At 41.7% G+C, this 13,059-nt stretch overlaps 1 protein-coding gene across 1 annotated transcript in view; it reads right to left on the reverse strand.

The window, feature by feature from the left end:
* Positions 1–12,800, reverse strand: part of KATNAL1 (katanin catalytic subunit A1 like 1) — a 34,857-nt gene extending 22,057 nt beyond the window's left edge. Inside the window, exons 1-3 of the mRNA XM_054383904.1 lie at positions 12,639–12,800; positions 2,556–2,716; positions 486–654 (exon numbers count right to left, since the gene is read on the reverse strand). Coding sequence (XP_054239879.1) covers positions 486–654; positions 2,556–2,716; positions 12,639–12,800 — 492 coding nt within the window. The remainder of the gene's footprint in view (positions 1–485; positions 655–2,555; positions 2,717–12,638) is intronic.
* Between the last annotated feature and the right edge of the window lie 259 nt (positions 12,801–13,059).

The following is a 13,059-nucleotide window of genomic DNA, read 5'->3' on the forward strand; positions in this document are numbered from 1 at the left end:
AGAACAGGGCATTGGTCTCACTTTTGCACTTTTTACAAACAATCTTTACAACAGAATGGAATCAGATTCCTTTAAAATGAAACAGAAACAGTGGGAAGGAGAAGGGACTTTACACATGATTGACACTGACAGATTAGTCTAAGCCCATAGCCTGAGATAATGAAAACTCCCTAGCAACAGGCCACCATGCTTCCTCCCTATCAAAAAAAAACCTTTTAAAAACAAGACAGAATAAATGAGAGAGAATTCTCCCTAATTTGGTGCCATTACTACTATGTATCTCCATGATACAGGCTTTGTCCATCAGGCAAGAGGAAAGCACCATTTTTTTTTTCCACTGGATTATTGTGGCTTTTTATTATTAACTGTATTAAATAAACTAAGAATGCTTCCCTTTGCCACCTGCTGCATCATAACTGCACCTCTCTGTATTCTTTCCCACTTCTTCATAACAGCTCCTCTCCGCATTCTTTCCCACTTCTTACCTTGTCATCTCTTCCTCTAGCTCTAGATTCCCTTTCGCGGCTGCCTGCAGACTTCTCGCCCTTGGACAATGCGTGTGCTCTGCCCGCAGGCCCACGGGGCTGCAGCCCTGGTGATTCTTTCCTCAAAGGTTTTACTTCTCGGTTGGGACGTTTTATCTGAGGTGGAGCCCTAACAATAAGCAATCACAACAAAACCATGCTAAAAACAGCAAAAAAAAAAGAGCACCATTAAGGAGGAAAGACACTAAGATTTCATTAATTCCCTCAGTGCATAATTACTAACGATGACATGCCCTTCTTATTCTCTCTGTATCTGCAACATATTCTAGTTCTTTGTGATGCCTAAAGTTAAGACAAAAAATACAAAAGGAAAAATGTTTCAAAAGTGGAAAAAAAAGAAAATTAATAATACTATTAGATCAGTACTCTTAACTAATCTTATAACAAACCACATGTAACAAATGAAGAAACTATTTATGTTGTAGTTGCCCCTGACTCCACACCAGAGGATTTTATCAGGCTACATTCATATGCACAAGTTCTACTCAACCAGATCACAATCCTGGTTTTAAAACAAACAAACAAACAAACAAAACCACCAAACCCCCCTCCCCCAACAAAACCCCCACCAAAACAAAGAAAGAACCACAAGCTGGCCAATATCTTTGACAAGTACCAAAACAAAGGAGGGAGAACTTTAAAACAATCCTCCTACCTCTGATTTCACCTCCCTGTGTAAAAACATTGAAATGTAGAAATTGCCTAGAAAGCAAAAACAAGTAGAGCCAAACTGCAACTCCCTAAACTTGTGTGCATCACCCACAATGTCAGAGAACACAGCAGTGCCACAAGGATAAAGAATTTGGTTTTATACGAGGAGTCACAGGCATTTCGCTTTAGGGATTGGATTTGAAACATAGAACTAAAAATAAATGGCCAGGAGTGTCACCCAACTATTAAATCATCTACTGATTCTTGGTCTGAATAACTCAACATTTGCGAACTCCAGCAGCACTTTCCTGGAATATGGCTTAAACACACTTCTGTGTACAACTGCTACACTCTGCTTTGTATACATTTTCATCATACTTAACAGCATAAAAGAGTGGCTAATTTTCTGTATTTATTTGCACAATATTTAAATTCATCATAAAAAAGTGAATGAACTATTGGGCCTTTACCTCTAACAAAGATGTAAGAATATATACATCTTGCACTTCACATAATATTACCACAAAAATTCAGATGATAATTTCTATCACTCAGAAAAGTAATCAGTGTTAACATTATTTTATACTTACATCCTTAGGGGTTTTTGGAAAGCAGAGATTCATTTGTTTGATAAAGCACATAAATTTGCAAATAAACTTTGTCATTTCTTTCTGTTAACCAAGATCTCTCATCTTTGTTCCTTTGCTTGTACAAGTACACACACATTAAAATTCTTTGCTATTATGATGATAGAAACACATTGTCATGATAAGTGTTGTTCTTGGTTTTAAATTGGATTTGTTGTTTCCAGCAATCTGTGTCAAGTTCTATTATGATGAAAAAAAGAGATTTCAGAAAATGCACAAGCAGTAGCTAACTAAAGTTACCCTAACAGTAGTTACAGAAGAGAAACTAACCACTGGATTAAATGTAAATTACATTACTTGTAGCTAGGAAGAGACTAGTAACCACCATGTGCTTTCAAGATCTTCCAGTTCCAGCTCCTTACTGACTCCTCAGCCATCAATGAAATCAACTGCTTAAATCAATGAAATGGGAAAATTTTCTCCCTGCACATGAGAATGGCAAGTGTCACCAAAAGCCCTTACCTCTCCAGTTCTTCTAGTTCCAGGCACTTAGATACACTCCTACCAGAATAAAGGAGTGACTTTCTTTAGAGCTTCAGCAATAAATCTGAACTGCAGTTTAATGACTTTTTCCCCCAATTAATTATATTTATGCTTTATTACAAATGACTAAGGGGTAAAAGAAATGTGATTTTATGTTACAAATGCATTATAAAAGAAGAATATAACAGCAACCCAGCTTTACTCCACCCACTCTGCTTGTCCTCATTACCTGTGTTCAGCTGGAACAGGAGGGGGCCAAACAGCAGGATCTCTGAAAGGCTCATCCTGACAGGATACAGGGATCTCTGCAGGTCTGTCCATTTTAAAACTCTCTAAAGTGCTGACAATGCTCTTAACCTGTTCATATTCTTCAACTAATTCTTGTCGGACCTGAAGAAATACATTATTATTTAATTAAAGAAGCAAGTAATTATGTAATTAAAAGTTGTTACAATTCGAACTTAAACAAACAAACAAAACCAGAAAAGTACTTCAAAACATACGATCCCCTCAAAAGCCAGGATTCCCAAGCCTCTCCATTCGCAAACCCCAGACCTGTCAGGCTGACACGAGATCTTTAACAACAGCCTAAACTATTGAATCTGTTGAGTTCATCTTCCTGTCTGTCAAAGTCATGACCTGACATGATTGCTAACACAGGGATCACTCCTCCATAACATGTGCTGATGCTTAGATTTATGTGTGCATGTTGGCATGGATGCACTCATGCACAAGCTTTCATACTAGTAAGGGTACTGCTGGCAGATCTTTAACATATTTGCTCCTATTCTGGCATAGAAAAACTTCTCCAAATACAGTCTCCAAGGTTCTTTCTATTTATAAAACTGGTAAGACCATTCAAATATAATATTACAAAATTAACTTTATGAGGGGTGTAACATCATCATACAGTCAAAGCATAAATCAATTCTTTGGTGGATTGCAAAGATTAGAACAGAAAATGGGAACTTCAATACTTTATGGCATAAGTTCAAATGATAAGTAAGCAAAATAAAAAGGAGAGGAAATTGAGTCTCAAAAAGAAATCATGTTGCAGAATTATGCAGCTCAATTCTATTGTCACTACTCAGGGAACTAGAACTACTCTGTGACAATTTCAAGATTATGTATCTTACCTTTGTTCCTTTGGAAAAATAAAAGCTGTGTAGAAATTTCCTAAGTTTTAAGTGATATGGCTTGTTGCAAGCTCAAGTATTGTATGGCAAGGTCACCATTTTTCAGTACACACCAGCAGCCAAAAACTGCTTTGTTTGCTCATGAGCAAAAGCTTTCAGTGCAGTAACTTAAAATGTGCTAGCATTCACCTGAGAGCACTTGTACTGCATCTTACCAGCCTACCACCTGTCACTCAGTGATGCTTTCCATCCTGCAGGATCAACCTCCACGCTTACTCCGGTTTTTACCTGCTTGAGGGTCGTAACAACCCAGACATCACCACTGAAGTGCTGGTGCACAGCTAAAACTAATTCATAGATTGCTGTGCATAGCTGGAAATAAGTATGGGCACTCTGCAGCTAAGATTACCTTAGGGCAGTGTGAATCTTGCAGTTACAGACTGTAGCTGGAGCTGCAGAGACTTCTTGGACCTTTCTGCCCACTGGAGAGGTGCATAGACTTTAACAGCTCTCACGAAGAAACACTATGGTGAGGATATTTGCAGACTGCCACGAGGCACACTACTGAGTGAGGCTACAACTAGCATGCATTGCAAGGCTTAATCAAAAAGCCAGGATACGAAGACAGCTCACAAGAAAGCCAAGGAAAGACACCGGGCCCCCAGCCATGCTCATGTAATGCATCCACGTGAAAAAGAGATGGGAAAAATATTGCCTAGGGATGCTGCAACCAGGCATCACTGTGTGGCAAACAGAGAAAGGCAACTCGGGGCAGTATCAACAGATATCAGTGATTTTGCCCGAAACCCAGACTCTTTGCTGTGCATATCCTGAGCAGAGACTGGGTAATCAAGACAATCAGGAGAATGGAAGTCTGCATATCCAGGCTTTCCACTGGATATGGAATTAAAGCATAGAATGGTTTGGGTTGGAAGGGAACTTAAAGATCCAATCTCCACTACCATGGCTAGGGACACCTCCTCCTAAACCAGGTTGTTCAAGGCCCCATCCAACCTGGGTTTGAACATTTCTGGGATTGCAGCCTCCACAATTCTCTAGGCAACCTGTTCCAGTGCTTCACCACCCTCATGGTGAAGAGTATCTTCCTAATGTCTAATCTAAATCTATCTTCCTCTAGTAACAGCTCATTCCTCATCCTGTCACTACAGGCCTTTGTAAAAAGTCCCTCTCCAGCTACCCTGTAGTCTCCCTTCAAATACTGGAAGGTAACAGCAGATCAGAAACTACTTACTAAACAGCATCACATCATGATTGCTCTTCCTGATGGTGCTTACTGGTGAAAAGCTGTGGCCGCTAGCCTGATATATTCCTATTTCCTAGTGTGCTTGGAAAGGAACCATGATGGATACATGCAGGGTGCAAGGTCTTGTCAGCACACATTCAGAATAATGCCTCTTCCAGACTGATTTTCACCTGCTCCTCACGTTTCTCTCTTACACTCTCATTTTCCCTCTCAAAACATCACCTTTCCTTACCCACTCTGCTCTATATATTCAAAACAGCAGCAATCCCCCACTTTTGGTGGGGCAACTTCAAGACAGAAGACTCTATCTGACATAACCATTTTCTGAGAATGGTGTATAAAAGATTGAGTGATTAAATGGTCAGCACTCAGTAACAAGCATACATCACACCTCTTTCTGGATGCTGCAATTCTAAAATACTACCAGGTACACCCCACAGCAAGGTTTTGTTCTGCTCTGTATTATTTTCCAGGAATTTTCTCACCACGAGGACAAAAATAGATTTCAGCTGCACAGAGAAACTATTTTCTGGCTTAAGACTTAAACCTTGTTTAAGAATAAGAATATATATGACTGCTGTCAGCAAGGTATCAACAAGGACAGAGACAAAGGGTAAATCCCCAAGGCCCTGCACAGCTTTTGCAGCACCACATTTACTTCACCAGGAGCTTGGCATGTGTCTGTGCGAAAGAAGCCTTAGGTACAGGAAGAACTCGATCCTCTCACAGGGCAAAGCAGCCTTCTTGTTTGTTCCAGATGGAGTAGCTGCATCTTTTCAAAGACACAGGACATCCAGCTCAGGCAGGATTGCTCTGGTAAAGACAGTCAGTGCTTGACATGACTCCCACCCCATGTCCTGGCTTTGCTTTCTTTGTTTTCTCATCACACAATTAGCAGACACATCTCAGAGTGTAAGAACTTCCAGCCGAGTTACAAATGTGATTGATTACTGATTCCTTCAAACTAACAAGTATCTCTCCTTTCAAAAAATAAATCCAACTGTGAGGCACAAAGGAATGATACAGCATAAATCCTTCAGGGCACCGTTCCACAAGAGATGTCCACTTCCTATTCCAGTGCTCTGGAGCATGCAGAAAAGTTGGTGGAAAACAACTGGCTAGCACTGAGGGCTAGAAGTGCTGTCATTCAGCTTTCTGGACCAGCAAGGAGGATGGTATCTGAAAACTGAAAGTGAGCCTTTTATGGCTTGGAAGCTGGAAACAGACTAAAAACTGCTGGCCATCTCTTATCCAGACCTGAGCAGTCCCAACTGCAACATACACCTTTATTGCTTTATCAGTACCTGACAAACCAACCAATGAAAAACAACAGGACCACAAAGGAAAACCAGCTAATAAATTCCTGGAGGCCTTAAAGAAACCAAGACACATGAAACAAGTGCAGCTGAGCAACAAATAACCCATATGTGAGCCAAGAAGGGTTGTGCCATAATTATAGAGGTCTTTGAGCAGTGTCTTTGAGTGATCAATGTTACTCTGAAGTAACCTTGAAGGCTGTAAAAAAGGAGTATCACTGGTCTAGATTCACTCAGTCTCTTTGCCTCTGTGTCACACTCTTCCCTTGGGTGCTGAAGCCTTCTTGGGGGCTCCAGCTCAGGATGTAGAGAACCTGGAGAAAGCTTTTAGGTTATTTATGTTCAAGTAGCTTCAGGAGATAGCACAGGCCTAGTTAGCAGCTCACCACTATCAAACAGGAAGATCTCATTTTCCCTCACTCACTCCAACCATACTCTCCTCCTGGATTCAATTTTGGCACTTCCATACAGTAACCTAGCCTGGTAAAATGGCAGAAAATTAGCCTAGGATGGTAAAAAGAAAATAAAGGACGGACACTCTTGATCACTATCTTGTGATCAGGTGAATCCCAGGACAAAGAATAGCAAAGTGCAGAAGAGGGAGAAAAACTGGTGTGGGTTGAGTGAAGACTAGGTGGGGAAGAGCTTGGCCTCTCTAGTCAAGGCAGGATCTTAACTGGATTCAGTTACTCTGTGAAACTGCCTGATCCCTAGAGCAACACGCTGTTACACTAGACACTCCTACAGGCCACATCACTGCCTCCACAAAAGCAGCATCATGGCCACTGGGTGATGTTAGAAAGCCCAATGAAAAACCTTTCAGCCCAAGAGGTGGGCCTACAGCTTTGTTTTGACATTTCAGCCTTAAGGATTTAACCAAGCAGAGAACACATCCTAGCATCTGAGTATAAAACAGTAACCAAGAGCTGTGTTCACTCTTTCTTAGTGGTAGTCCCAAAAACCATTTCAGGGGCTTCCACTGTATTTTACAACCTGCCAACTGCTGTACCATTGGCATGATCAGCTTTTATTTGCTGTGCTAAAGCTTAAACTTCCCATAGCAGTAAGTATGGGTATTTGTACCTTGGTAAATACAAATAACATAAGGTGGGGTTTTTAATTTATATCATGCTGGAACAAAATCAAGTTCCTATAAAAGTATTTTCCAAACCTGAAATTACCACCTGCAATTACTGTTAGTTATCCAACAGGCTCCATTTTTCAAAAAGTGAAAATAAAAATTCCTTAAACCATACCCAGAACAGACATCCTGTACCCCAATTTGATCCCATGGAGTGAAAGTGTAGCTGCTGCAATCATGGTTCTTCGTGAGCTACCTGCAGAATATTCCTTAGTTACTCATGAAGTGTTAATAAAACAGGCATGGAGCAAAACCAACGCAAGCACATATTGACTGAGATGTATTTAAAATAATAAATAAAAGTAAAAATCATCCTTCTTTAAGCAAGAATATGGTACACCTAATCACCTGCTCCAGGGACCATGGTCAGTAAAGGTGCCTTGCAGGCTGCTCCCAGTGCTCTGGGAAGCATTAAACTCCTGCCCCAGCTCCAGCTGAGACTCCTGTGCTCTCAGATATTGTGCAACACAGAGCACAGGGTTGTAACACACAGCAGGTTTTGCTCGACAGCCGCTGGCCTTGTTGTAAGCCAGGACTATCTCCCAGGGGCACGCTCTGCTGTCATCCTGCAGCTGCTGAACTGTCACTGGAGCAGCTCTTTCCTACAAGCCAGCTGTCTAGTAAAAAGACTGCTGAAGCCAAGAAACTCTCTCAGAATAAGCAGGGGGAATGTCAACACAAGTAGAGTTCACAGCAGCGGTCATGGGGGTAAACCTATCTTTTGTTGTTATTGTTAAAATAGGGGAAAAAAAACCCTGAGATGCTCCTGATTTTGAATCTTTCTAGTCCCAGCCTGTATTTACATAGATGAATATGCCTACATGTCTGACAAACCTCAAAGCACAACAATGTAGTAACTTTTTCAAATGAGCTCCGTGGCCTAGGAGTGAGAATAAAAACGGAGCTACACTCAGCCACACATGAGCAAGTTACAGCTGCCTGTATGCAAAACAAATAAAGGTCTCAATAGCAGGTCACTTTTGATATCCCCAAGCCAATCCAGTTATCAGACAATCAATGACAATGAATTTTCCAAAAGATTAGAGGAATTCTTATGATGTCACACCACTGCTTTGGTGGACCCTTCAGGATATATCTTCTGACCTTTCAAAGTTCTGCAGGTTGTGCCAGACTAATAACACAGTCCCTCTCCCCGAGTCAGTGCTGATTGTGAAGTTCCAGAAGCAGTATTGCATCAAGTGGAACTGAGCCAGTCAGTTGTTCCAAAGGGAGTAGGTGATACATATTCACGTTCCTCCTCCCATCAGCACCAAGCACAAGAAACCCTTGAAATCAGGGTACCCAGCTGCAAAGTTGAAGCTGTCCGATTGTGCAACATGAAATCAAAACCACCAAATACTTGCACAGAATATAACTGTCCAAAACAACCTGTAGAAATTTTAAAACAATGACACCTAAGAAAAGAGTGTTTGGGAGTCTGACCCAAAATTCACAGAATCCCAGAATCAATAAGGTTGGAAAAGACCTCAAGGATCATCAAGTCCAACTACTTCTCATTGAGGATGCCCCTGCTTACTGTAGAGGGGGGTGGACTAGATGACCTTTGGAGGTCCCTTCCAACCCAGACCATTCTATGATTCTATGGTTTACCTCTGCTTTCCATTGCTCAATAATAGCTGGGAAAATCCTGAGGTATTTACTCAGGATGGAGGACCCACTGCAGAGTAGTGACCAGATAGGGAGAACAATGGTTCATGTAACCAGTATGAGTTGGTCAGCTGCAGCATCACGGCTGGAACTATTCTTTGAGATGTTAGTTGTATGAACATTCCTATTTTACGAGGGAACGTGTACACAAACACTTAAACTGAGTTCACTACCTCAGAAGTAAAAGCAGAACAAACACCCAGTTTGTGCACTGAACACAAACATACAGAAAGGAAGGGCATGCTTCGTGCTGCCACATCCCCTCAGCGTCGCTGTCTCAGGAATCCTTCAGGAGGTTCAAGATTGTGAATGTGCATGCAGACAGCACATCTCAAAGAACTAGTTTAAGTAACAATCCTCTCCTTCAAGCACTTATATACATGGGCATTCATGCTGGGGACCTCTCCCAACAGTGAAAGCTCTCCCTGCCCAGTGTGTGCTAGAGATAAACTCCCCTCCAAAAGGTGCCAGTGGTTTTATCCTCTTCATATTCCTCAGAGGATGGAGAAACTGAAGAACCTAAAGAAAGGGCTAGTTCCATGTGTCAGGAGACAGAATTTCAAACAAAAATTAATTGCATTCATCCCCTGAACTATGACCTAAGGGTTGCTTTGCTTCTTGTGCCTTTTGCAAGAAGTATGCAGGTACAGGAATCTTTTGATTCTGCACATTATTAGTACCAAGTGGGTTAGACCTCAGGTTTGCTAAACTTACAGTGTGTATGGCATAACTCTTTCACGAGTATGAGCTATAAAAGAGTATCTAAATATTATTTTAACATTGTGAACAAGTGTTTCTTGTGATGCAATGTTTTGGTTTAATTTTTCTTTCAGAACAGGCTGTCAGAAAGCTATTGAATGTGGCTGACAGTTTGGATGTAGCTGCTCTTTGGACTGGAAAGCAGTGCTAACATCCAGATCATCATACTCCCTCTTAGTCTGTCTGAAGAAGTGAGAAAGCATAACAATTATCTATCAAGGGTGGGTAGCAGAGCAGGTCCATCTTGGCAGGTCACACCAAACCACTCAGGTGAAGGTATGGAAAAGGTACTGATTCCAGGGCTGCATCATTTGCTCTCAGGGCTATATTATTTTGTTCCCAGTGGCAGTGCCACAATTGAATGAGAAGGCAATAAGCCTGAGGATGAAACACTTCTGACTTTTTTTCAATTACATTTCTTATTTCTTGTTTGTCCCCAAGCTGAGACTGACACCAGCAAAGTGATATCCTGACACAGCTCAGCTGCCACCACTGTGTTGGGAAATTTCAGAATTAACACAAGTGCAGAGCATGGCAGATGTGACCCCACCTGCTGTTGATCTTTCTGGGGGTGGTTCTCTATGAAGTATTTATGGGGCACTGTCAGAGGCCATTCTGGTTGAAGTAAGGAGACTCGTGGTAAACTAAAAGGAATAATTTCTAAGAAGGTGCAAACTTCAGATCCTTTGCTAAAGAGCCAGCTGCTTTCCCCAGGAAATAATCCTGGAAACCAAGTCAATGGTCCTCATTTACTTGAGGTTTGTCTCCAATGTACATCACACCTTCCATGGTGCATGGGCCTCTCTCTGCAGCAGTTCAAACAACACACAACATCATGAGACGTGAATTAACAAGGTAAGATCTGTTAAAAGGAATCAATGTCCTTGGAGGAAACACAAACTTGCATTGAAGGCAATGCAGCGATGCAGCTGGAGAAAAGGAAAAAGCCTCATGGTCTATCTTTATGTCAGCTACAAGTTCAGCAGGAACTATGGACACACATGGGGCATGAATACCTTGATTCAGCACATCCTGTGGTGAGGAAGATACTTGAATGTGAATATCTCCTATACAACATTCAGTGTATTACATCACCAGGAAAGCTAGGCATTACCACTGCTGCTTGGACATGTTCATGCTTTACAGACAAGCTCTTAATAAGCAGACAGACTTCTACAGTTCTATGAAAAACATCTATGAATAGTACTGTCATTGGAAAATAACTGCTAACAGTGTTGTAGCTGTCTCTCAGTACACAAAATACTCTATGTCAGTGTCAAGTTGTCTCAAACACAGAACTCTAACCAAAGCACCTGATGCAATAAAAAGGAAAAACTCTTCTTGAAATCATCTCTTTAGCTACTTACTGCAAAATTATATCTTTTACAGGAGCTATGACTTTCCCACCAAACATAATGTTTAAGCAACATGAATTCTTTATTCTAGAATACGCTTTTATATGTTTATCCTCCTTTTTTTTTTGTATGGAACACACTTTGTACAATGAAAAATGTGATCACAAAAGATTTAATAAAGATTTAAATACTGAAATTGCTAACTGAAGGTTCTTACATTTCACCTGTGGATTACTTTTTGCCTCCAGGAGCACTCTAGCTCAACAGGGAGATTCCTGTGTGCAAGAATCAGACTAAGAACACTGGAGTTTTAGAAACACTGTAGCATGACAGTTAACTGTCACTCAGACAGCCATTCCAGTGATACCACCCCATCCCCTCACACCTTAGTTTACTACACAACGAGGATAATCAGAGAGCTGGAGCACCTCTTCTATGAAGACAGACTGAGAGAGTTTGGGCTATTCAGTCTGGAGAAGAGAAGGCTCCCAGGACACCTTATTGGGGCCTTCCACTGTCTTAAGGGGGCCTACAAGAAAGCTGGGGAGGGACTTCTTAGGGTGTCAGGTAGTGATAGGACTACAGGGAATGGAAAAAAAATAGAAATGGGTAGATTCAGATTGGATGTCAGAAAGAAGTTTTTCACCATGAGGGTGGTGAGACTCTGGAACAGGTTGCCCAGGGAGGTGGTAGAAGCCCCATCCCTGGAGGTTTTTAAGGCCAGGCTGGATGTGGCTCTGCGCAACCTGATCTAGTGTGAGGTGTCCCTGCCCATGGCAAGGGCCTGGAACTAGATGATCCTTGAGGTCCCTTCCAACCCTAACAATTCTATGATTCCTCAGTTTTCCAAAGTATTCAATCACACACAAAAAGACCGGTGAAAACAACCAAAGAAAATTATTCTATCAGAACAAAAGGTCAAGGGAGGTGATTCTCTCCCTCTGCTCAGCTCTGGTGAGACCCCACCTGGAGTACTGTGTCCAGTTCTGGAGCCCCTATTACAAGAGGGATATATGGACATGCTGGAAGGTGTCCAGAGAAGGGCCACCAGGATGAGCAGAGGGCTGGAGCACCTCTCCTATGAGGACAGACTGAAAGAGTTGGGGCTGTTCAGTCTGGAGAAGAGAAGGCTCCAAGGTGACCTTATTGTGGCCTTTCAATATCTGAAGGGGGCCTACAAGGAAGCTGGGGAGGGACTTTTTAGGCTATCAGGAAGTGATAGGACTAGGGGGAATGGAATAAAGCTGGAAGTGGGGAGATTCAGACTGGACGTGAGGAAGAAGTTCTTCCCCATGAGAGTGGTGAGAGCCTGGAATGGGTTGTCCAGGGAGGTGGTTGAGGCCCCATCCCTGGAGGTGTTTAAGGCCAGGCTGGATGAGGCTCTGGGCAGCCTGATGTAGTGTGAGGTGTCCCTGGCCGTGGCATGGGGGTTGGAACTAGATGATCCTTGTGGTCCCTTCCAACCCTGACTGATTCTATGATTCTATGATTCTAAAAGAATCCCTTCTGAACATTCCACAAAAGTTACTTTCTCATAAATATCAACAAAATATTTAAAAATAGATGTAAACTTTACTGAAATATACCTCCTTTACATCTAAAAGTTTGGGGGAGTATAGCGGGTTTTTTTAAATATCAAATAATAGAATAAAGGCAACCTTATTTTACCCTACCTGTTGCCATTTGCCCTTAATTGCTGGATCTCTGATTGACTGGCAATGTCTTTGGATTTGCTGGATGACACCTTGGTAATATACCATAGAAGAGTCGTAATTCCCAAGGAGTGCATATTCTCTTCCTTTTTTGGCATTATCGCAAATCTCTGCTAAATTCATCTTCACTCCGAAACCTAAAAGAGAACATAACCATCAGAAAAACTAGTTTTACTTCTTGTAGAATAAATGCAGACTGTGACACTTTAGTTTTGTGGTTTGTTTTTTTTTAACTCATAACTGAATTGTGTCTCTTCACCTCCCCTTCCCATCCAGCCTCTCTGCAGTACCTCTTTACCAGACTAAGGTTTGAGATCATGAATCATAACATCGCAACTTCTTTGCTGCCTTTGGTCCCAATCCTGTTCAACTAATGCAAGAA

This window comes from Indicator indicator, chromosome 1 (genome assembly GCF_027791375.1).
Source record: "Indicator indicator isolate 239-I01 chromosome 1, UM_Iind_1.1, whole genome shotgun sequence".
NCBI lineage: Eukaryota > Metazoa > Chordata > Aves > Piciformes > Indicatoridae > Indicator > Indicator indicator.